At 36.1% G+C, this 25,179-nt stretch overlaps 2 protein-coding genes across 6 annotated transcripts in view; both read right to left on the bottom strand.

Moving 5' to 3' along the window:
* Positions 1–422: 422 nt before the first annotated feature.
* On the bottom strand, positions 423–25,120 carry mpv17 (mitochondrial inner membrane protein MPV17; the record flags this gene model as incomplete). Of its 3 annotated transcripts, none has more annotated exons than XM_079888229.1 (8): positions 423–1,416; positions 1,858–1,910; positions 1,993–2,025; positions 6,891–6,986; positions 10,394–10,486; positions 11,983–12,098; positions 21,658–21,740; positions 25,059–25,120. In XM_079888229.1, 8 exons carry the CDS (start codon positions 25,118–25,120, stop codon positions 1,347–1,349), a joined length of 606 nt encoding a protein of 201 aa, XP_079744355.1. In that variant the 3' UTR covers positions 423–1,346. The 3 variants fall into 3 exon arrangements, with proteins under 3 accessions (XP_079744355.1, XP_079744353.1, XP_079744354.1); XM_079888227.1 differs by lacking the exon at positions 25,059–25,120 and adding an exon at positions 22,742–23,025; XM_079888228.1 differs by lacking the exon at positions 25,059–25,120 and adding an exon at positions 22,429–22,449.
* Positions 23,544–25,179, bottom strand: part of LOC307168357 (uridine-cytidine kinase-like 1) — a 29,067-nt gene continuing 27,431 nt past the window's right edge. For all 3 annotated transcript variants that reach the window (XM_079888225.1, XM_079888224.1, XM_079888226.1), the window contains exon 15: positions 23,544–25,150. In XM_079888225.1, coding sequence (XP_079744351.1) covers positions 25,074–25,150 — 77 coding nt within the window. In that variant the 3' untranslated portion in view covers positions 23,544–25,073. The remainder of the gene's footprint in view (positions 25,151–25,179) is intronic.

The raw sequence follows: 25,179 nt of genomic DNA, 5'->3' as shown, positions 1-25,179 counted from the left end.
TAAAGTTATAAGGATTTAGAAACATTGTAAGAACAAGCTCTAGAGTTACAGTAAGCCATATTCACAGTATAAATAACCAACATTTGAGAACTTTACCATATAATTCAAGTTAAGCTCAGTAAATAATAATAATAATAGTAAAATTACACCACATGGTCATGAATTAAAATGTTTTGTGACTGTCAAAAGATAACATTTTAAAGCGTGGCTGAGAAAAATGTGTCCAATAGCCAGATGCAGAGGTTTAGTCACTGTTGAGTATTGTTTCTGGCTTGCCGTCAATTCCCCAGTGACGCAGCATTAACCAAACAAAGATATTTATATTATATAAGCCTGACACTCTCTCTAAAGGAAATTCCTAAACATGGCTTTAACTTCCTCATCAGTGTGAAGGGACAAATAATAAAGCCATTATATTTCTTAATGTGATTTAATGTTTTTGGAAGGATGACAATTAGCAGATACACTGGTTATCCAGTGACAGCTTTGTTCACAATTTAAAAATCTGATCTGCAGGCTGAAGCTGTGAATTGCAGTCAAGCTGAGGAACAGCCGCCCTACATCCTATTGGCAAGGGCAGCAAAGAACAGGGTCTATTAGTTCAACATTGTGCTAGGAAAACAGTAAATTCAGCCCATGGTTTCAGTGTCAGCTGTTTCCTTTGAAATATGGACCATCTACAGCACCAATTTCACCAGAGTTCATAAACACGCTATATGACGTAAGGATTAGTTAATAATGGGTTTACAAGGTTCAGATACAGGAACTGAACAAAAAAACAAACATACTTTTGCTTATTACTGTCTGAATTTGTCATGCACTTTGCAAAATTAAAAAAAATCAGAGATTCAGGGTGTGAGTGATTTTATGAATAATGTTCTGGCAATTGTAAAAGATGTATTTTATTCACATTAGTGTAATAACATGCTGTTCAATGCCCCAGTAGATGTCACAGAATTAAAAAAAAGAAAAGAAAATAACTCAAAATGGAGACATTTTGTAACATACAGTCCTGCTGTTCTTATTGATTATACCTTTGATAAAGCATAATTCACCATCAAAACTTTGGTAAAATAGACATACACATCAACTGTATAGAATTAATGTACATTCGTTACATAATCTATAATCACAAATATTACATAGCATTAATTTTGTTAATAAAAAGTCTGAATTACATTATTGTCAACTTTGACCTTTGTTGTGCAAACTACATCTGTAAGCTTTATGCTACAATGTAAACTGAGTGAGTATGTTACAAAATTTACTTGTAAAAGATAAACTGCTAAAACTACTAAAAAAAAAAAATCCCATGTGCGAGGTAGTGGAAGATCTGAAACATCTCGTTACATCTTATTGGCTTTCCAGGACAGGTAAGAGTTCCAGGCAACAGCCACGATCTGAACAACAGCTAATCTGAAAAACACAAGCATGAACAAATTACTCTAGTAGAATGTGTTACATATACATGCCTTAAAAGAATAATACAAAAAAACATGATCTAAATCCATAAAACAGACCAGCTGACTCTAGTTGTTAAACCCAGTGGGGAAATAAAGGTGCCAGAAAGAAGTAACATCAAACAATACACGCATCAAAAATCCCAACATTCAAAATAAAAATAAGAGCCTAATTAAAGTTTCCCAGCTTTAAACTCCTTTCATAACGCTGTGCTGCACACGGGGTTTCTGAGGCACGTCGTGAACTTTCTTTTCCCAGTGACGCCCTTAAATCTCCAGCACTGTTGGATTAGTGCCCTGCTGCAATGGACGAATTATCATTATCAATGATCACTTGACTTTTGAGGCTAAAAAGGCTCGTATTTATGAAAAAAAAGGGGGGGAAAAAGAGCTTTACCTGTGGTGGAGAGGGATGAAATAAAAATTGGCTATCTGCACTGGAGGCCAAAGCTGGAAAAATGAAGACATGTTGCATTAAATAGAACTGAACTGAATGAATTGAGAATTAATAAAAAAAAAAAACACCACTTACATAGTAATTGGAGATCAAGGCATCCATGTAGTCCTATTGGGATATGAAAAATGCAGAGTAAATATATGATCTGACAAAAATGCTGTTTAATATAATTGCTCATAGTTCAGGTTAAAGATGTAAACAAACCCAAGTACCCTAAAGTATTAAACTTTGGTGGGGAAAAAAGAAATGTGGCTCATTGAGGAGAGGTGTGCTATTACATTTCTAAGCAATCAGACTTTTTTTTTTTACTAACGAGACGATAAAATACATTAAAAACCCAAATTCTACTGAAGGAAGAAGCATGTCATCATAGAGCATCATAGAGGTCATTGGCACTTTTTACTTGGGCCAGTAGGCAAACACTTAACCATGTAGAACACCATAGAAACTGCATAGCAATCGCAAACTGATTTCACCAATCCTATAAGATCATTACAAATCACACTGTACAACATGGATCTAATAAACTTGGGTATGACATGTAAGTAAACTGTGCGATGATGACACCTATTGAATCCTAGGCTAAGTTAGTATAGAACATAATAAAACGTCATCAGCATGTGCTAGTGGTAAACAAATAGAGAAAGATGAATCACACTTTGGCAATTGTGTTTTTAATGTGCGCTGAAAAAAAAGAGGAGAATATGGTCATGGATAGGGAAAAATGCATGCCAACTTGGTTTGAGGTAAGTAGTTTTAAGTTGTAGCACCATGTCGCGTTGATCAATACGCCATTTCATGTTGCATTTTTATTGGCTAGTCAGTATACGTAGGTCGTAGGAGCAAACACACTGTGAGATGATCATGCTACATTCATGACACTGTCAGAAAATGATCGCAGGCTGACTTTGGTTGCAGGACCGTGACAACAGTCATCTTTGAACCTCTCTCGCATGACCACCATTTAGGAGCCATGACCACAGAAATCACCACGATTGGTCATCTTTCCAAAAATCGCACAATGTGCACCGGGCATAAAAGACACTTTGAGCATCCTAACAACATAGCAATGCCCTAGAAACCACTCACAACCACTCACATTTTCAGGCAACGGATCATAACTAGGCTTAGAACAGAATATAATGAAAAATATGAAGTGTTTCTGACCCTGCTTGTTCCTATCTAATATTCCCAGCAATGTTTTGAGCTCATTGACATTTCTTCAAGCATAAGCTGAAGGACTATGTGAGAACCTTAATACAAATTTTTGATTAATATCAATTTTCAGGTAATTAAAAATAATCATGCTGTTGCAAAGACCTAATCAGAGAACCATGGCAGCTGCATTTACAGATCCAACTAGAACAGCAGTGAATACACAATAACATTTAGATATTATTCTGCTTGCTCCAGATGAGTCAAAACATTATGACCGCCCGCCTAATATGCTGTTGGTCCTCCGCGTGCTGCCAAAACAGAACGACCCGTTGAGGCACGAGGAATGGTCTCTATAAGACCCCTGAAGTTATCCTGTGATATCTGGCACTAAGACATTAGCAGCAGATCCTTCAAGTCTTGAAGTTTGTGAGGTGGAGCCACTGTGGATCGAACTTGTCGGAATATAACATATATTACTAACAATTACTAATAAGTGTCTGAAGGAGAAATTCACTGGTTATAATTCCTTTTCTTTCCTTTTTTTTACCTGTTACCTGTTCTTTCATGCTTTCATCATGTCATGACGCTGGTTCTTAAACCCAGCCTGAGGGTCTCCACTGAGGCAGAGAGTGGTCACGGTTCCCTTCAAGTGCTGTAAGAGCTCCACAACTACGTCCCACCGCATCAACCACAAGTCAACACCCTCCTGTCCCTGGTGCCATATAAAAATCAAGTCATCTGGAACATGAAGGCCCTTTTCTCTGCTAGTGTCATCTTTTGAAAGGTCATCTTGGTGAGATTGAGTGTGTAAAAAGAAGCCCGCATTAGAAACTTGTGCTCTTTCTGTTTGTACTCTTCGCCTTAACAGTTTCTAATTAAGAACGAACAAGGCATCAGCCACCTGGGGTGAAACCACCGCGGGCCCGAGACGTCATTATATTGTTCCCGCTGAATTTGACGTCACAGGAATTTAGCCCCTGAGGAACTGAGAGAGCTTTTCATTTTTTGGACCGTTTTGAATACACAAAGACAGAGAACACAAGAGGGATGCTAATATTCTACATCTTTAGAAGTGAGCAACATCAAAATCCAGCCAAATCCTGAATGCCCTAGAAAAAACCCACAAGCAGAAAGCTGTAAGCAACTGTTAATGATCAAACCAGAGGTTCAGAAACAACCCCGAAGAGTTGAATGTGCCCTGTTCTTGACAGTTCATTCTGACATTGATCTATTATAGCACCAGGTTATAAAGCGTCAAACGGCTCATGATGAAAACAATAATGAGCGGATGAGTTGTTGGTTCTAATCTTGGATTTTCGGCGAGCTAATGTGCACTTAACCTTTCAATATAACATCAAAAGCTGCGCAACTCTCTAGACTCGCACTTGATGATGATGTTTGCACTTGCTGTCATTTGGTAAAGTTAGAGAAAGTAGTCATTGGGGAGATGGCATTTACCTCGACTTCACAGATTATGTAGGCAACTCTAATTGTTTAAGCAATTGTATGTCTTTGTCAAAGTTATGTTGATTTACTTCAGATTAGCTGTGCATTTTTAAGAAATATAATTATATTAATAAATTATTATATGAAATTACTTAAATTAAGTCTTCATTTCATAAAAATGAAGTGTGTATTTTTGTTGTTGCTTGAAAACATCTTTTTTTGCAGTTCAATTTGGTGCCACTATTGGCACCACTTTACCTTTAAAAAGGAACTTTTTAATGAACTATATATTAAATATTAATTATATTAACGGTGCCTGGTTCGTTCTTAATGACATAGACAAGACAAATATGTTTAGTCATAATTTTTAGATTTATAGTAAAAATATGTTTGCTTAACTTCTGAATTTTCCTAAGAACCCCTAATTTGAAAGAAAGAAAAAAAGAAAGAAAAGGAAAAAAGAAAATACAAAGAAAAGCAAAGTAAAAAAAAAAGAAAAAAAGAAAGGAATAAAAAGAAAAGGAAAGAAAGAATAAAAAAAGAAAAGGAAAAAAGAAAAACTCAAGTAAAATAAAATAAAAAAGAATAAAAAAAGAAAGACAGCCAGAAAAAAAAGTGAAAAGAAAAAAGAAAAATGAAAAGTAAAAAGAAAAGAAGCAAGAAAAGGACAAAAAGAAAAAGACAGACAGAAAAAAGGATGCAGAAAAAAGTAAATGAAGAAAAAAGTAAAGAAGAGAAGAGAAGAGAAGAGAAGAGAAGAGAAGAGAAGAGAAGAGAAGAGAAGAGAAGAGAAGACTCCAGATCAGATTAAGGATTCTTTCCACTTATTTAGCAGTTGCATTCGTCCTAAAGCGACACAGAGTCGACTAACTGAAGCCCAGTTTCCCTGGAGATCTCCTCAGAACAGTAGTCTGCGTTTAGTTCTGCTTTAAAGGGCACTTCTGCGAGCAGCATCTGAACTGCCCTCTTGTCACTCTCGTATCACCAAATTGCCTGACCTATAGCCATTATAAACAAAGGCTCGTCCACAACAAGCCATGGGTTTTAATCAGCATCAGGGGTCCCGTTTAAAACAAAAACAGCCCTACTAATAACTAGCAGGTACAAAATGTGTTTTAATGGATCAGAGTGATATTCTTTAAATCGAGTCACAGAGTAGCATGGCCAAAGTTAGTGATTGGCTTTCAGCTCACATTGGCTGTTTGGGTTAATGAGAGCATTTATCATTAGCTTTCTGTCTTTTCTGGCATTTAGGTGACTGACCTTTCAGTCTCATTTTAACTCCGCCACCTTCCCTACATAAATAATTGATGGCCACACTCAGAGACACTGCTGCGTCAAGCGTTGTTCCTACAAGCCCATGAGTCACTCCTCGCTGGTCCAGCCCTCCGTCCCTTCATCTCTCCATCCCCGGAAATACTTACTATTTACATTGGCAGTGAGGAACTTTGGGATAAGGAACTATATTGCTTCCAAAAATATTTCAGGATCTTGCAGATTTGTGGATGTGACTTAAATCAGTCTAGGAGGTATTTCATCGTAATTATAATATTAATATAAATTATAGTTATTAATTATTTTACAGCACTGTTCAAACGGTTGGGGTCAGTTGGTTTTCTTTTCTTTTTTTAAATAAATTAATTTTATTCAGCAAGAATGCATTAAACTGTTAAAAACATTTACATTGTTCCAAAAGCTTTTTTTAAAATATATATTCATCAAAGAACCCTGAAATTTTTTTATCGTGATTCCCACAAAAATATTAATCAGCACAACTGTTTATACTATATATAATAATAATAAATGTTTCTTGAGCAGCAAATCGGCATATTAGAATGATTTCTGAAGGATCATGTGACACTGAAGACTGGAGTAATGATGCTGAAAATTCAGCGTTGACTTTACAGGAATAAATTACATTTTAAAAAGTTACAATAAATTGTAATAATACATCACTATATTACTGTTTTTTACTATATTTGTGATCAAATAAATCCAGCCTTGGTCAGCATAAGAGACTTCTTTCAAAAACATTTAAAATCTTACCAACCTCAAACCTTTGAATGGTAGTATATATTTTATTTGTATACAGTTTTTTTTTTTAAATTAATTATTATATTAATTATTTTATATTAATGCTGAAAAAAAAAAACCTTATAATATTACTTACATTTCATAAAATATTCCAATACACGGCTACATGATCATTTTCGGTTCCATTCCATTCGGTTTTCATAACATTCCAGTGCATCCAATTTTTTTTGGTTTCAGTTTCTGAAATTTCAATTTCTTTGCGCCACTAGAATAATACTAGTCATTTGTGTTGTCACAATGCTAATTTTTAATGCAGGCTTGTGATGAAAACTGACCCTCTTGAGTTTGGCCGCATTCTCCTCCACAGTCAGTCCATTGAGCGTTCCAGATATCCCCAAGAAAGCACCCAAGAAACACGGAGCAAAGCACACCTGTGGATTTACAAAGACCTGATTAGATCAGAGAGCACCTACTGTAACTGTAACTGTTCATTTATAGATGACATATAAATGTACATGATCAATCAAGTTCAGTGTTCATAATAAATACCATTATACAGCTAATCCAGCCTAATTGTTAATTTATAGACTACTGGCGCACATTTTCACATCTGATGAAATATGCATGCGATGCGCATATTGAAAGCTATCAAGGAGACAATGACAGACTGATGCATCCATTTATTATTAGCACACTAGATCACTGGAATTCCTTCATGTGTGGTTTTCCAAAGGACATCCCAAGCAGATTTGTTACAGATATCATCATTAAAAAATGTGTCAAACACAAACTAAAACCAGCCCCTTTGCTTCTCCTTTGACTTTAGGGTAGAATTTCCACAATGTTTTATCCATTATAATTTAAAATGGCAAGAGACATGTTTTTAAAATTGTATTTAGGCCTTTTACAGGGCATGTAAAGTGATGTAAGCTATGGACATGATGGCATTACCTGCTACTGACTGTTGGAATCTTTAGCTAGTAAGCCTTATTTGCTTCATAATATTTTACAAAATGGACAATTGAAATATCAAATGACTTCAACATCTGTGGACCTCTTTTCCTTAAGGTTTACACAGAAATTTAGAAAGTGGGTCTCTAAAAATAGCCCTAGAATCTCTTTTCTGAATAAACGTGGGAGAGCAGGCTGGCGTTGCGAGCGCTGTTGTTTGGGTGTAATCCGGTGATGGGGAGAGGGCCTGTCTTGCGTGCCTTTGTCCGCTTCATCCTGTACATTCATTCCACCAATCATGTAAACAATGACTTATGCAAACACTCATTTGTTTGACTGCCTATCAGGAGATGGATTACTTGACATGCATGAAGGGAGAGCTCAGATGGGATACCCAAAAGGGATGAAGTACGTAGCAGCGCCAACTATAAATCTCAAAATAAATAGCAGCTTCTAAGCACTTTAAATGTGTCTGCAGACTCCCAAAAAAAGACAACAGTCAGCTCCAAGGACAACTTTCCATGGGTCTATTTATAATTAAGACAGGAAAGACATTTTGAAACATACCGAATTGTTGAGATCTGATTTTATTGTTGGTCTTTTGTATTGCTTTTATTAATACAGTGGGGGGAAAAGGGAGGACAGCATGGGGGAATATTCATCTTTGAATGCAGATCATCTGAATGAGCATCGACAATGTTTATCAATCTCTTATTTAAAAGTATTATATATTATTAATAATAATATATTGTAACACTTTCATATATATATATATATATATATATATATATATACACTGTATATACACACACATACGTGTATATATATGTATGTATGTATATGTATATATATGTATACATGTATATATGTTTATATGCATATATACAGATTTAGTGCAAATACTCAACTCGTCCATCAGGATATATTAAAAACAGCGTATTGCACAGAATCTACACATATCTGGCTTACTTGAACACACGTCACTACGCAACAAATATACATGTAGTGTGTGTGTGTGTGTGTGTGTGTGTGTGTCTGTGTGTGTGTGTGTGTGTGTGTGTGTGTGTGTGTGTGTGTGTGTGTCTATATATAATCTGGTTCATTTCTTCTTTTTTGGCTAGTAGAAGTTCTGAATGGCTGTTAACTGAAAAAACAACAAAAAAAACATACATACAGGTACACATACACATGCACATACAGTGCCCTCCACAATTATTGAACCCCCTGGTAAATATGATCAAAATTGGCTGTAAAAAATAAATCTGCATCGATTATCCTTGTGATCTTTCATTCAAAAAATGTGCAAAATTCTAACCTTTCATTGAAGTAAAAGAATTGAAAGTGGGGGGAAAATCACATTATGAAATAAATGTTTTTCTCCAAAACACGTTGGCCACAATTATTGAAACCCTTTCATTAAATACTTTTTGCAATCTCCTTTTGCCAAGATAACAGCTCTGAGTCTTCTCCTATAATGCCTGATGAGTTTGGAGAATAACTGACAAGAGATCAGAGACCATTCCTCCACACAGAATCTCTCCAGATCCTTCAGATTCCCAGATCCATGTTGGTGCTTCTCCTCTTCAGTTCAGCCCACTCATCAGGTCAGGGGACTGAGACGGTCATGGCAGAAGCTTCATTTTGTGCTCCACAACAAATTTTTGTTTTGATTTTGATGTTTGTTTTGGATCGTTGTCCTGATGGAAGATCCAACCACGGCCCATTATAAGATTTCTAGCAGAAGGCGTCAGGTTTTGATTTTTTATCTGTTGATATTTGATAGAATCCACAATGCCATGTATCTGAACAAGAAGTCCAGGACCTCCAGCAGAAAAATATGCCCACAACATTAAAGATCCAATGGTATATTAAATTGTACACATGGGGTACTTTTTATCCTTGTGTTCACCAAACCCATCTAGTGTGTTTGCTGCCAAAAAGTTCTGTTTTAGTCTCATCTGACCACAGAACCCTGTGCCGTTTGAAGTTCCAGTCGTGTCTGACAATTAAATTTGCTGGAATTTGTTTTTGGATGAGCGAGGAGTTTTTTTTTTAAACCCTCCCAAACAACATGTGGGGATGTAGGGGTTGTTTGATAATTTTTTTTTTAGGCTTTCTGACCCTAAGACTCAACTAATCTCTGCAATTCTCCATCTGTGATCCTTGGAGAGTCTTTGGCCACTCAAACTTTCATACTCGCCGTGCATTAAGACAGTATAGACACACGTCCTTTTCCTGGCAGATTCATAACATCTTTAGTTGGTTATAACTTCTTAATTATTGCCCTGATGGTCAAAATGGGGATTTTCAATTCTTTAGCTATTGTCTTACAGCCACTTTCTAGTTTGTGATGCTCAACAATCTTTTGCTACGCATCAGAACTATATTCTGTGGTTTTACTCATTGTGATGGATGATTAAGGGGATTTGGCCTTTGTGTTTCCTCATATTTAAACTCCTGTGAAACACGAAGTCATAGCTGGACAGTTTCATGTTCCTAGTCACCCTGGTGTACTAAAAAAGGTAAATATTAATGGGAATATACTTCAGAGATATTTTACTCGTAAAAAATTCTAGGGGTTTCAATAATTGTGGCCAACATGTTTTGGAGAAAAACATTTATTTCATAATGTGATTTCCCCCCACTTTCAATTCTTTTACTTCAATGAAAGGTTAGAATTTTGCACATTTTTTGAATGAAAGATCACAAGGATAATCGATGCAGATTTATTTTTTACAGCCAATTTTGATCATATTTACCAGGGGGTTCAATAATTGTGGAGGGCACTGTACATATATACACACACGTCACAAATTTGTATTAATACTGAAGATATTAATACCATGTAGATCTCACACACAAAAAATGACTGCAATACATTGCTCACCTGGTCAACCAGCATTTTCTTCAGAGCTGCACTTTTAGTACCACCAGTAACAAGTTTGTCCAGCACCTTGTACCATCCACCAACCAATGGACCCTTCAAAACACAGGAAACATAATTAAATATGTGAAGCACTTTAAAAAAACTCAAAAACTTCAGTAAACAATCATGAACACGAGCTCAGAACACTGAGGTCGTGCCAGTGGTTTAATTTGTTTATGACGTGATTCTGAAAACAGCGGGCTGTAATTAGCTCCAATCCTCTGTGAATTAATGAGCTTTCTTTTCATTTCCCAGTGTGGTTTCAGTCTGGGCCTGATTAGTAAACTGATCAATAAATGTGTCAAACAGTGTCCACCAGGGGTGTTTCAGTCAACGATGACAACTGAATTCTTTGGTTAATCTTTCTTTTAATGCAATTATAATTTGTGGTTCAGCAGCATCGATGTAAAATCACCCACCAATGCTAAATTATGCATATGGGCGTCCTTAACAAACAGCTGTGCACTTGTTTGAGAAGACGTTTGTCATTTTTCTAAGCAGTGATGATATATAGCAGCTGTATGCCATCTTTCTGCATTTTTTCCCCGTTTCCTGTCCTTTTTGCAAAACAAAGGATGTCATACGACACATTAAATGATTAATACTGAGCTTCTGCTTAATTCGGTTGATTGGGCAATAAGAACACAGCCTATAACCATAAACCGCCAACAGAAAATAAGCACGTTCAGAATTGCAATATAATTACAGCTCAATGGACAGAAAATCTTTCACAGATTTCCACAGGAGATACAGGACAAATTTTACCTTCTGACCTATGGTTCGCACTTTTGTTCTAAACACAGTTCTTACTGCACTATTAATAACGACTGAGGTCTGATGTGTAAAACACTCAGACTTGTAAAAGCTTTAAATCATACAGGCCATTTGCAGATTAGTCCTCAAGTCATTTGAACAGAACAAGTGCATTAGTGCTTTGTGTGTGTGAGAGAGAGGGAGGAAGGGAAGAGCAGGATGATCAATATGTCAATCACTGTGTGCAGTTATGCAACTTCATCACCTGTTACAACAAATGACACCCTACACATGATCTGTAATGGCCATAACACAACTGACATTTTGCAACATATCATTATTCTTTTTTGTCTTTGTGAAATTGTATTGTTATGATCTAATGTAAAACTAATTCTGAACCGGAAATAGTTGTTTTTATTTCCAGGTTAAAACAGCAAGCGCTTTTGAGAATGAAAAAAATTTTATATTTTTTTGCAAGGATTATGTGGCTTCAAATCTTTAACAGTTATGCAATCGTTTGAAATTTATTGTAAAAAAAGTAAGAGTTTGGTATACACTACCGTACCTTTTTTTTTTTTTAAAGAAATGTATTATTTTATTCAGTGAGGATGGATTAAATGTATCAGATTTGTGAGTAAAGACATTTATAATCTTTCAAAAGATTTCTATTTCAAATAAATGTATCATGGTTTCTGCAAAAATATTAAGCAGTGGAACTTAAAATCAATCCAAAGTTCCAAAGCTGGAGGATCTCAAGAGAACCACATGCAAATGGAACAGAATCACAGGAGACTTACGACGAAGAAGAAGCCAATGCTCATCATCTTGGCGGTGCGTCTCACGCTGTGATTGGCCAGTCCACGGCGCTCAATCAGCTGCTGGGAGATGACATCACCCACACCCACCAGAGAGCCTGGAAGAGAGGGAGAAAGAGGGGGTGCCAGTCAGGCATCTGTTTGCCCCCACTGCCCAGCGTGAAGGCTCGCACTCAGGTAATCATGCCAAAAGAGAATTGACAGGAAAGACTCTTTCAAGATTTTTGCTGCCCCATTCACTCCATACTGACTGAGAGAAGAGAGCGAGGCTAAAGGATAACAGAAAGAAGTTGTAAAGGATAACAAATCCTGACTTTTTGACCTTTCATAAACTATCATTTACACTACCGTTCCAAAGTTTGGGGTCAGTATTTAAAAAAAAAAAAAAAGAAAAAAGAGTACTATAGTTCAGTAGTGTACATAATATTACAATCTTTAGTTTCTTTTTTACAAATTTTACCATGTACTGACTTAATTACATTTATACTTCTACTATGATTCAAAAACATATTATTTAGTAATTGTATAAAAATAACAGTAGACAACTCAAAATAACAGATCATAACTATAGTAAAACAAAGACGCAAAGACTTCAAGAAATCCATCCAGTCACTCCACAATGACCTTTAAATGTCACATTGTAAACTTCACGTTGCATTGAGACCCCCTTAGGAACACCATGGGAGGTTGTTTTCTAATAGCAGGGACAGATGTTATCCTGTAAAACACCATTAGTCAAATAAGCCATGCAACAAATTTCTGAAAACACACTGGAAACATTTTAATCCATTGCAGAAAGTAATACCAAACTCTTAACTTATTAATCAAAATGTTTCAAAAGCTCCACAATGTGACCTGATGCAAGATATATTAACAACTTTTCCTCTTACAGACCAACTTGAAAAGTCTTCCGTCTTTAGTACTGTCCATTTGCACTATTACCGGTATTGGATGCATGAATAAATTCATCTGCAACTAAACCAAGAAACACCTTTAAACGTTAGTACAGTAGTGGGCAAAAGTGATGTCCAAACAAGGAAAATTGGCTCCTTCGCACTTTATTCAAATTTTTAAATAATAATTAAATATTTTGTATGCCCATGGTCAATCGGTTTTGGATATTGCTCATGTTCTGGATGTGAATGGTCACAATGTCCACAGAATTATTTCAAACCACAGTGAGACAACTACCATGCAGAATGTAAAGTGCTGTGGCTGGTCAAGTTAGACCAGTGAGCATTTTGACAGGAGGATGAAAATCACCTGAATGTGGGACCACCTCAAAACAGCTTCTAAAGACCTGGATGAGAACTCAAACCTCCAATTTCATCTTGAACTGTAAGCCAAAGGCTTTAAGAGGCTGGATTGGTAGGTTGTGTACCAGTAAAGAAACCATTTATTAGTTTTATCTACTGCAAAAAATATCTGCCAAAGAAAACAAGGACTGGAGAGTGGAAGATTGGGGCCGTATTCTGCAGTCTGACAAGTCAAAATTTAACAATCTAGCATTGGATGGTGTCAGGTATGTTCGTAGAAGATGAATGAAGTGTTTTAATACCAAATGAACACATGGTGCCATTAAGCACGGCAGGGGAAACATATTGGTAATGGGGATGCATGTCTGCAGCAAGTGTTGGAAGGATCTACAACGTTGCATCCACTTTGAAAATGGACCAATACTTGGGAATCCTGCTGAACACAATGTAGCCAAGAATGGAGGATCTGTTTGGAGAGCAAATGTGTATTCTCCAACATGATAACGATCCCAAACACACCGTGAACGCAACAAAGTTGCGCACAATGAAAGTGTTCGTGCTTAGCATTTTGAAGTCTTCAAGTGGTCTCTTCAGTCCCTTGACCTTAAAGCCATTGAAAACCTTAGGGAAATTATAAACCTAAATTGTGATATGTCATGCAGGTCTTCCAATGAAACTTAACTTTGGGAAGAACTTAAGGAGGATTGGAAAGAAGTTAAGCATGACACATGCGCAGTCTGTTTAGTGAGTCAGATGTAGTCAAAAACAAGGGAGAACCAATAAAATATGAATACACGATTACACTGAGGTCAATGCATGCTTTATTTCTAGTGAGATTTTTTGTTGCATAATACAAAACCATATTTAATGCTGGCGTTTGCCTTACTTGCCAAATAATTTTGTCATTAACCAAGTTTATTGTATTCTTTTTCCCAATATAACATACTCCTCATGTTCTGATTTTTTAGAACCTGAAAAGTCATTAAAAGCACAAATGCCCTCCAGAGATCACTTTTGGCCACTACTGTATGTGTGCGTTCATCCATTCATCCTTGAGGAATCACTGAATGAACAAAAGCTGTTGAATGTGAGTGATTGAAAGCTTTAGATAGACTGCAGCTCATCACATTCTCCCCATTTTCACACAAACTGTGTGCCAATCACATTGACAGAGCGGTTTCCTCCTAACTGCTGGAAATGTCACAGGTCTCCTTTCTCTACACACACACTTCGATCGTCTGCAGTCAAAGCCGTGAGGGCAGCAAATAGAGCCATGCATTATGCATGTGTACATAAACAGAGACCTCACTGGATATTGACATGTATCGCAAACCCAAAATGAATACAAACCTCAACAAAAGAAATAAAACCAATAGAACCCATCAAAAAGGAGATTTCTTACCTTTTTTTCACATACACGCCTGTGTGGATTGTCACACTGAGACCATTTAATTCAACTAATATAACTGTGCAAAAGTCTTAAGCATTTTCACTCCAAAAAAATGGTTTTAAGCTAGTTATTTATATAATTTGCTGTAGTGCGTCAAAAGGAAATATCAGTTTACATTTCCAAACATTCCTTTTGCCATTACTTGTAATGATCCAGAGACATTTTTTCTATACAAAAGAAGTCTGATGACAGCCGGTGTGCTCCACACGGAGATCTGATCTCACCATCAGAGTCCATCTGGGATTACATGAAGAAACAGAAAAAACGGAGACAGACTAAATCCAGAAGAACCGCGGCAACGTCTCCAAGACGCCAGAAGAATCCTCCCTGAAAAGCTACAGTACTGTGAAAAGTTTTATGCACTTGCGTAAAAATGCTGTAAAGTGAGGACAGGACGCCTTGAAAAATAGATTTTATTTATCCATTAACTTCTATTAACTAAATCAAATACATTTTTGGTGTGACCACCCTTTGCGTTTAAAACATCTTTTGTCCAGGTACACTTGCACATAGTTTTTCAAGGAGCTTTGGAGGAAGGTTTTTTTCAAGCGTTTTGGAGATGTTTCCACAGTTCTTCTGGATTTAATCTGTGTACAAAAGAAAAAAATGAGACAGACTAAATCCAGAAGAACTGTGGAAACGTCTCCAGGTCACTTGAAGAAACCTGCAAAGCTACCTAAAAAAATTATTTGCAAGTGTACCTAGGACAAAAAGTTAAAAAAAGCACACACTACACAACATAAGATATCTTTAACTATTCTGATGCAACAGAACCTGAATCATTTGGATTCACTTTTGATCAGTGAGGTCACTGTTCAAAACGCATGGCGAGCTGGAGAGAAGCCGCTATTGTACGCAGCATGCCATAGCAGGAGGGTGGTGTGAGTTGAAATGCCTTGGAGAGGAGAACGCTGGGAACTCTGGTCTCTCTCCAGCAGGTTGTTAACGGCACAGCGGGGTGATCCACCAACAGAAAGACTGTGTCATGCTGACATGCTCTCACTCAACCCCACACAAACACAGCAGGCGAAGCCTTTTCTGATCTGTGAGAGAAACACTCTGGACTCTCCGATTGCATTTTACAAGCACAGGCCTTGTGCTTCACTGCAAACCCTGACATAATGACTCAGTGTTATGACATGACTAATTGTACACAGGCACTGGACTGATGGTACCAGCAGTGGGTTTGTGACACTAACACTGCTTCTAGATTATCTGTTTCTTCAGAAATACCATTGAGTTCACAGAAAGCCCTGAGTAAGCCGCAAGTACACAGACCTTTGAAGTTGAGTTTAACAGGGTTTTAAATTAGTATTATATGAATTGGAGGATTCAGTCCTTGGAAGAAGACTTTTTTTTTGCCAAAAAAAGAGGCAAAATAGTATAGACCTTAAACATCATATCGGGTATATGCTGTAACAAATAATTATATGTGATTTGGTCACTATTTAAGCTTATAATAGCAAAACTAATAATATAAAACAGCCATTGCTTTTTTTTTATTATAGGCATTAGTAATAGACTGCTGTTGGAAGCAGACAATATTGCCACTTATTTTTCGCAATTCTAACAGTACATAACAGCAAAAACAGGCAATATATGCAAAACCTAAACCTATAACATTCAAAGGTTTGGAGTCGGTATGATTTTGTTTTTGAAAAAAGTATCTTATGCTCACCAAGGCTGCATTTATTTGATCAAAAATACAGTAAAAAAAAAAAAAAAAAAAAAAAAAAAAAAAAAGTGAAAAATTTCCATTTAAAATAAATGTTTTCCATTTTAGTATATATTTTAAATAGGGCTGTCAAACGATTAATCGCATCCAAAATAAAAGTTTGTGTTTACATAATTTATGTCTGTGTACGGAGTATAATTATTTTCTATATATAAATACACACACATGCATATATATATATATAAAAGAAAATGTGTTATTTATATATAAAATATTTATATATAATATAAATTATATATAATATAAATATATATACACAGTATATACATACAAATATTTCTTAAATATATACATGCATGTGTGTGTATTTATATATAGAAAATAATTATACACCGTACACACACATGTATTATGTAAAAACAAACTTTTATTTTGGATGCGATTAATCGCGATTAATCGTTTGACAGCCCTAATTTTAAAATGTAATTTATTCCTGTAATGGCAAAACTGAATTTTCAGCAGAGAATATTATGCTTTATAATATTTTTGTGGAAACCATGATACACTTTTTTTTCCAGGATTCTTTGCAAAATAGAAAGTTCAAAAGAACAGCTTTTTTAAAAATACAAATCTTTTGTAACATTATAAACGCCTTTATTGTCACGTTTGATAAATTCATTGCATCCAAGCTGATAAAAAAAAAATTCTTTCAAAAACAAAATTTAACCTAAACTTTAAAATATTAATATTATATGTATCACTGATTAGACTGCTATTGAAAGCATTGGGACTGTTTTAAAGAAATAAAACAGACCTATAGCCTAATATCGACCATCATCTCGATTATCAGCCATAACAGAAATACATAGCATATATTGGTGCATGCCTAATGAAAAAACATCTATATAAAGTCAAGCTGTTTACAATGACAACAATGTTTCCACATCAACACCCCCGATCTCTAAACACTCATTATGCTTCACCTTGACTAGCTAATTTGCAGGATCCTTAAAAAAATTATTCTGCAGCCAAATACAGAACTGCCAGGGAGGAGAAATGGAGCAACACATAAAAAAAAAAATGCAACTGCCTTTAAATTTAGCGGACAGCTGCTTCCTCACACTTGCCCAAATATCATGGTTTACAAAGGACATTCTGCCTTAACAAGAGCCAAGCGAGGCAACGTAGCCCCTTTTAAGTGACCTAACCTTTTCGTAAAATGTCAAGGAAAGACTAATAATCCAGTATAGCAGACTGAAAAGAGCCAGAAACCTTTGCCATGCTTTTACTGGGTCATCTTATCAAAACAGCAGCAGCTTATTGATCATGGTAGGCAGAACCAGGCAGACAGGAGGGCAGAGGCTGAGTGAGAGCTAACAGCATGTTGTGAAGTGATAATAAACACTTATGTTTTCCACTTCTTGGTTCAACTTGACGTTAACAGGTTGAGAAGCACTGAAGACTAAACTCTAAAAACATCTGTTAAGAATAGCCTGTCCTGGCAGGGACTTTTTCTCATTTCACCATGAAAAACAGGGGCTCAAAAGTTATATTCCGGGTCTTTGATTACAAAAAAACACCCATTTCCATTTATCTAAATTAGCAAAGACGCCGACCCCAACCAAACAAAAACATGGTTGTTTGTCATTACGCTGTGCCAAATAAAATGCAATTTACCACACACTCAGGTGCAATCTGCCCCGTACCTCGTGCCAACTGGAGTATGGCACTCATCTATGCTAAATGCATCTCGAAATATGCTGAAGTCAGCTCAACGCTTCCCACCGTCTGTCCTTGAGGGAGAGTCTCAGGGGAAGAACAGCCCTGATTGACGCATCTTGCGCTTAGTGAAATTATCTGTGATCAATTTGGCAGGGATCTGCACATTCTCCATGGGGACCAGCGGCAGGCTACGGCAACCCTACCCATTTAGCTGATGAGACCAGTGTGACATGGCTTACCTGGGCTACAGTAAACATTTACAAGCCCCATTCATTCAGATTTGCCCTCTTTGGATGACATTGATTTTTTCGGTTCTACATTTAGCACAGATTATGGGGTTAATGCATCGCTAATGACTTGAAAACGGAAATGTAGCGCCTTCATCCCCTCTATTCATTCGCTCATTAATCTCTTCCTCTTCACATCTGTACCTGTTATAAATAAATCCATTTGTCACTTCAACCAAGTGCATCGGTTAAAGCTGAAGTGTGAAATCTCTGTGCCACTAGTGGCAAATAAACAGAATTGCAATAACAATGGGCATATTCCCATCAGCCTGTAGTGCCCTGCAAGGAGGACTTCACAGGGTGTTCAGCTATCTGAAGTGAGAATCAGTCCAAGTGAACATCAATGTAATAGAGTTTGACTAAAATAAATGCAGTGGAATTAATGTGTGTAATTAGTCCCAGTTAGCGTGCAGTTATTCGAGGATGTAAAGTGTGCAGGATGCAAACATTTTTAATGCAGCCATCATGGTTATGGGTTCCATAAGTTAATACACTACATAATCGACAGTTAGAAGTCAGTAAAGTGAATACATTTTAAATAAATGTTTAAATAAACATTAAATAAATCTTGTACTTTTTAACTTTCTATTCATCAAAGAATACTGAAAATTTTTATTTGTATAAAATGTTTATTTCCATAAAACTGTATAACAGCACAACTGGTTTTAATTGTGATAATAATAGGAAATGTTTCTTGAGCACCAAAAAAGCATATTAAAATGATTTCGGACACTGAAGACTGCTGACAAATTCAGCTTTGCCATCACAGACATGCATTAAAATAGAAAACAATCATTGTATTATTTATTATTTTAATATATCACAGTATTACTGTATTTTTGATCAGATATATGCAGAAGACTTATTTCAAAAACATTAAAAAGACTTTTGAACAGTAGTGTACATCTAATGTAACTAAATCGGATTTATTTTCCGACTATATTAATGAAAAAAAATGACAATTAAAATAATGTCTCTTTTCAAACTCCACGTCTGCCATTGGTCAGACAAATGGCATCGCTCATGTCACAACTCGTGCCACTGGTTGGGCTGAACGGGATGCTCAAACAACCTACAAATAGTTTGTATATTTAACCGGCTTATGAAAAACTAAGCCTATTTTAACCTAAAAACATAACCCTTGAACTTCCAACTCACTCAAGTTGTTCACCTTGCCTGAGAATGCCAAGTTTTATTGCATTCGATTTATTTGAAGGTAAGATCGCGTCCCTTGGTCTGTGAATAAGCGCTGGTCCACACGGCTGTGAAAACATCCAGTTATTATCTAATTCTGAAATAACCCCGCTTCCATCTCATTTAAAGCATCTTGCTGTCTAATATTAAACCTATACCCACATAAGGCTAAAGTTTCTATAAATACTCGAGCACTCCCTGACGTGGAAAACAAAGGCGATGAATCATAGCTCTTGTCTGTAATCTTGATTACATAAAACTCAATCGCTCTGCGGCACGAGGCCACTGGTGATTTTAAGCATGTTGGCCAAGTTGTCAGTGGCAGTCTAGCCAAGCACTAATTAATCCTAATGCTACAGTTTGAATGACTCATTATGCACCCAACAGCTTGTTTAAGCAGGCTCATTGATTAACAATAAGATGTATTCTCATTCACTCATTTTGTTAAACAAGGTGAACAGATTCCTGTCAAACTGATTAGTTAATGCACAGTGATCACACATGAAATTAAAGCATAGGGGTGTGTCATTTCAGCCCTACGCTGACACCAAACGAAAATGCAAGTGATTGTTTTCAAATAAACTTAACACTCCCTGCGTCTGCCATTGTTCTGAAAAACAGTCAATTGATCAGTCTCACCTGACAAAAATAACGTAAAATCATTCAGAAGACTTTACGAACAAGACATTTCCTTGGCTTCAGTCAAATAAAACTCAAGCCTTTTTAAACTCATAGCCTTTTTAAACTGCACTTAAGTTCTGAAAGTGTTAATATGTTGCCATAGTACATTGAATTCTGATCTCAAAAGGCAAAGGAAATTTTGATTCCTCATCACCTGAATGTTTTAATCTAGACATCAGCAAAAAGAAAGTCTCCAGCAGAACAACTCGGACTTTAACCATTCGTTAAATATGTTGTTTTGTGCTGTCATCTTCTGGCACAATGGTGCAATTGCAGCAAAAATAAAAGTCTTTCCCCGTTTCACAGACAAGGCTTAAAGGAGAAGTTCACTTTTAAAATGAAAATTCTGTCATCATATACTCACCCTCATGTTGTTTCAAACCTGTATGAATTTCTTTCTTCTGCTGAACAGAAAAGAAGATATTTAGAAGATTATCAGTAACCAGACAGTTTTTGGGTCCCATTGACTTCCATAGTATATTTTTTTCCTACTATGGAAGTCAATGGGACCCAAAAACTGTCTGGTTACTGATAATCTTCTAAATATCTTCTTTTGTGTTCAGCAGAAGAAAGAAATTCATACAGGTTTGAAACAACATGAGGGTGAGTATATGATGACAGAATTTTCATTTTAAAAGTGAACTTCTCCTTTAAGCCAAGTCCCAGACTAAAATGCATGTTTGAGCTGTTTCCACTGAAAGCAACTTGCACTGACATATCTTAAAGTATGTCATTGCCATAGTTTTGTCTCAAGACCCGGTTTCACAGACAGGGCTTAGATTAAGCCAGGATTAGGCCTTAGTTCAATTAGGACATTTAAGTAGCTTTTATAAACATGCCTTAGGAAGAAAAAAAACAAAACATTACTGATGTGCATCTTGAGACAAAACAATGGCAGTAACATATTTTAAAATATGTCAGTGCAAGTTGCTTTCCATTAAAACAGCTCAAACATGCATTTTAGTCTGGGACTAGGCTTAAGCCTGGTCTGTGAAACCGGGGGCAAAAGGTCTTGGATGCAAAAGGTGATAGATAATGTAAACATTCCTGTTTCATTTATATATATATTTAATAGCATTTAAATTGAAAAGTTAAAATAGACTCCCCCCCCCCCCCCCCCCACCACCCTGTAAAACCCACAGTGACAAAGTTCAAGCAAACAGCTAAGCAGACTGTTGCTGAGGAGGGCTTTCCGTTGTTTATATGGCTGATCTATTATTGACGCTCAAAAACAATCCTGCTGTTTAGAAGTGATAGTGCCAACAGGAAAGATAAATATTTAATCAATAGCATCTGAGATGGAGTTGACCTAAAGGGAATTGGGAACATCAACCATAGGACTACAAAAAAAAAGAAAGAAAAGGTGGTGAAAAAGGGAAGAATACAGCTTACCCGCAGTTATAATCTGTACTGTCCATGGACGTTTGGCTATCAGCAGCTGATAAGATCTCCAAAGACCCGCCATGGGACAAAGTCTAAGAAAAACAAGACCACTGAAATTGCTACAATGAAAACTGATACAGAAGTAGAAAAATTGCTGACAATTTAAAGCTATATTAGTATGTGGCTGGCCAGAATAATATCAACGTCATGTCATGGTATTCAGTTATTTAGAGAAAAATATTCAAACAAATATCTATTTGTACATTTATGAAACACACGCATCATGTAATTTATGCAGATTTATGCAACACGTGCTTTATTGTTATGACAAATATTTTTATATTCCTATTGCTAAAGCATTTGCAGCGATTGTTGCGTCCAGTTAAAATTGCAAATTTATAACAGTGCGAAATGAAAAACAAAAGAAAACTGTAATTATTAAGAATTCTAAAGCATAACGCATAAAATAATACAATAGCTCTTCAAGTAAAGGTAAAACATAATCATAAAACAACTCTGGCCCTTGAGATAAACTTTCCTGCAGAGTTTATCTCCAACCACTAACAGTCATTCATTTGGAAACTGGACTAACGTTACAATGTCGCGTTGTACATTTTTGATTCAATAAAAAGAATCGGCTCAAAATAGTCATTTATTCGGACTATAGACATTCTCGATGTAAATTTAGTGCTGCGCCGCTGAATAGTAGGAATCTATGTCAAAGTATTTTAGTGCAGTAAAACGCATTTTCGAGAACTTTTAACCGAACCGGTACCCAACCTTTATAGTTTCTGATTTTAAAAGTCCCGTCGCATCCGTACAGTGAGGAAAGTGGCGCGCGTTCTGGCTGATCAAAAGCGCGTGCAAAAAAAATCATGATGAATTTCCAAACTTCAAAACCAAACGATAATTTATGTTTTACTCAGTCGGATAAGGGTAAATAAACACTTTAGTGACACATACAACTAATAATGTGCCATCCGTTGTACACGTGCAGACACTATCACGTAACCAATCTTTCGTAACGTAATTACATTTAATTTATTTTAAGTTTTGACCGGTACTGTGGCTTATGTTAGAAGTTTAGTCCTACCTTGTCACGTAAACAGAAGTGGTATTTGAGATGTTGGCGTTGCTGAAATTAAAGCTGTAACGTTATGACTGCTGCTTTAAAAGACTAAGTCAAAAGAGGACGGAAAGTGACTTCAGATCAGAAGATGTGGCTGCAGTTTAAACACACACGCTGCATTAATTCAGTCTTGCATCAGGACAACTTGATAAGTGGTTGACAATTCAATTTTACACCATAGTCAACAATTTAGCGTGATGCTTGAGCGTGCAGTCTGTGTGAAGCAAGCTAAAGGTTCAAGCTAAGGCAATAAGATATTTCAAAATAAAAGTCTAATGACAATTGAAATATAAACGGTTTTGTGTGCCGTTTTTATAACACTTAGTTTAAAAGTATTAAATTAAAATGAAAAGGACCATGAAAAATAATAATAAATAAAAATGATGTACAGCGAAGAGTGCTTGCATTTTATTTTGAAAAATAAAGAGCTACTACCAATAAAGACGGTTTATGGACAGGGCAAACATTTCATGCAAACATTAAATCATTAAATAAATTTTTTTTTTTAATTATTAAAGAAAAAAATAGCATTAGGCACAAGATATTTTATTGCGCTTTTTATATAGACACAAAACTGTTCAACATAAGTGGAATGGCTTACAGCACTGGAGGTCAGTTTGAAGCATGTAAACAGATAAACTATGATATTCATACAAAGTACAACAAAATCAGTAAGTACAGTACACATCTCTGGAGAGAGAAAAGGGGAGAAATACATATATTTTCCCTATAACAATGTTGCCATTGTAGTGAAGTCTGAAATTCATTAATGATATTTGGATATGCTTTATTTAGAAGAACACATAACCAAGCCATAAAATCTCTGTATACAAAACAAAAACCAAAAGGCAGTTCCAATTAGGAGACAAACACACAACGAAAAATAAGATATATTACATGGAGGGTCCTGAGACAAAGACGTCAATTTCAAGTACATTTTGTCAAGTGGGACCAAATAGACAAATTCATTTTCATTAAATTAAATTTAAATAATGTGCTTCACTCACCAATGGGTATAAGTGTGACTAATCTAAGTGCATCAGAGGCTGCTCTATGTGCATATTGGCACTATTACTATAATCAGGCTTTAAAAAAAAAGATGACATGTAACAGTGAAACTTCAGAAGCACATGTTTTGCTCTCTCTTGGTTTAATTGCCGCTAAAAATACCTCCAACATGTTCTCCAACTTTAGAAATTGCAAAGCAATCAGTCACTGCCTCTTATCAATCAGGCATGACAAGTAAACTGATGAAAAATAAATATAAATCATCTACATTATCTTTGAAATTCAAGTATATAACAGAAAATGGCAGCTACAAACTATAACCCTGATTTTGTTGCCCTCTGTGACACTGTGGTGCTAAATTAAATACTAAAACCAAAGATGATGGAAATGACTCCTTTTAGTTAAAATTTAATTTCCTATTAATTAAGTTATTTTTCAATATTTCATTAATTCCCCACATTTTTACATCCACACAAACACCACCAAGTAGACTGATATATTGATTGGCACTTAGCATCTTTATCGGCCTTCAACAAAGTGATATTGTTTATGAGTAGAATTGCAGCATTGTAGTAAACAATGATGTCCGAACCAAATCTTCAAATTTTCTACTTTGTCCATGGGCATCTATTCGAGGTAGTAACATTTCTGCACAGTTTTAGCAAAGCTGCTATAATAAAGGCAGGTTAAATTGAAGCTGAAAAAATGCGGGCGTATGAATTTCTTTCACTTAGGATAAGATGTCGATTTGGTCAAGCACTTCAAATGCAGATGTATGCCATATATACATACAAAGTAAAGTCAAGACAACATGAAAACAGCTAACAAACATTGGTGAGTATGTGCTGCATTTGCAATCAATTATACATACTGTGTTCTACACAGTATTTACTGTATACTCATACTACTGAAAAACAGTACAAGTAGTTTGGTAGTATGCCATTTCAAACAAACCCATGAACAAACTGTGTTGTGTCCTTATTATTTATCTCCATTATTTCAGGTAGTAATGAAAATCTGCAAATTGTGATGGTCATGTGGGCACTTTGAGGTAAGCTAATGAGCAGTAATCTCCCATGTTTGGGGGTCCGTTGATGCTTTGACCTGTATTGAGCATGGGCACACGTGTAGCACATAGTATTGCAAGAACCAGTAGCAAAAGACGGCTAAGGCTTATGCTAAAATAGGGCAGGGCATTGGGTCCACAATCATATGAGATAAGTGCTTAAATGTTCCCTTCTCTAAATGCAAACAGACAGAGTTGCTCACATACACGTCTCGATGAAATTCAGTAGTCCATCCCATCATCACTTTCATAACAGTCTGAAGGAGCATCCGTCCCAAAGTAACGGTCCCCAAAATTACCTGCAAAAACAATTGCTTTGGATTACAAG

Source organism: Squalius cephalus (assembly GCF_949319135.1).
Source record: "Squalius cephalus genome assembly, chromosome: 12".
Lineage (NCBI taxonomy): Eukaryota > Metazoa > Chordata > Actinopteri > Cypriniformes > Leuciscidae > Squalius > Squalius cephalus.
Note: the sequence above shows the minus strand (reverse complement) of the source record. Positions and strands in the feature narration are given on the sequence as shown.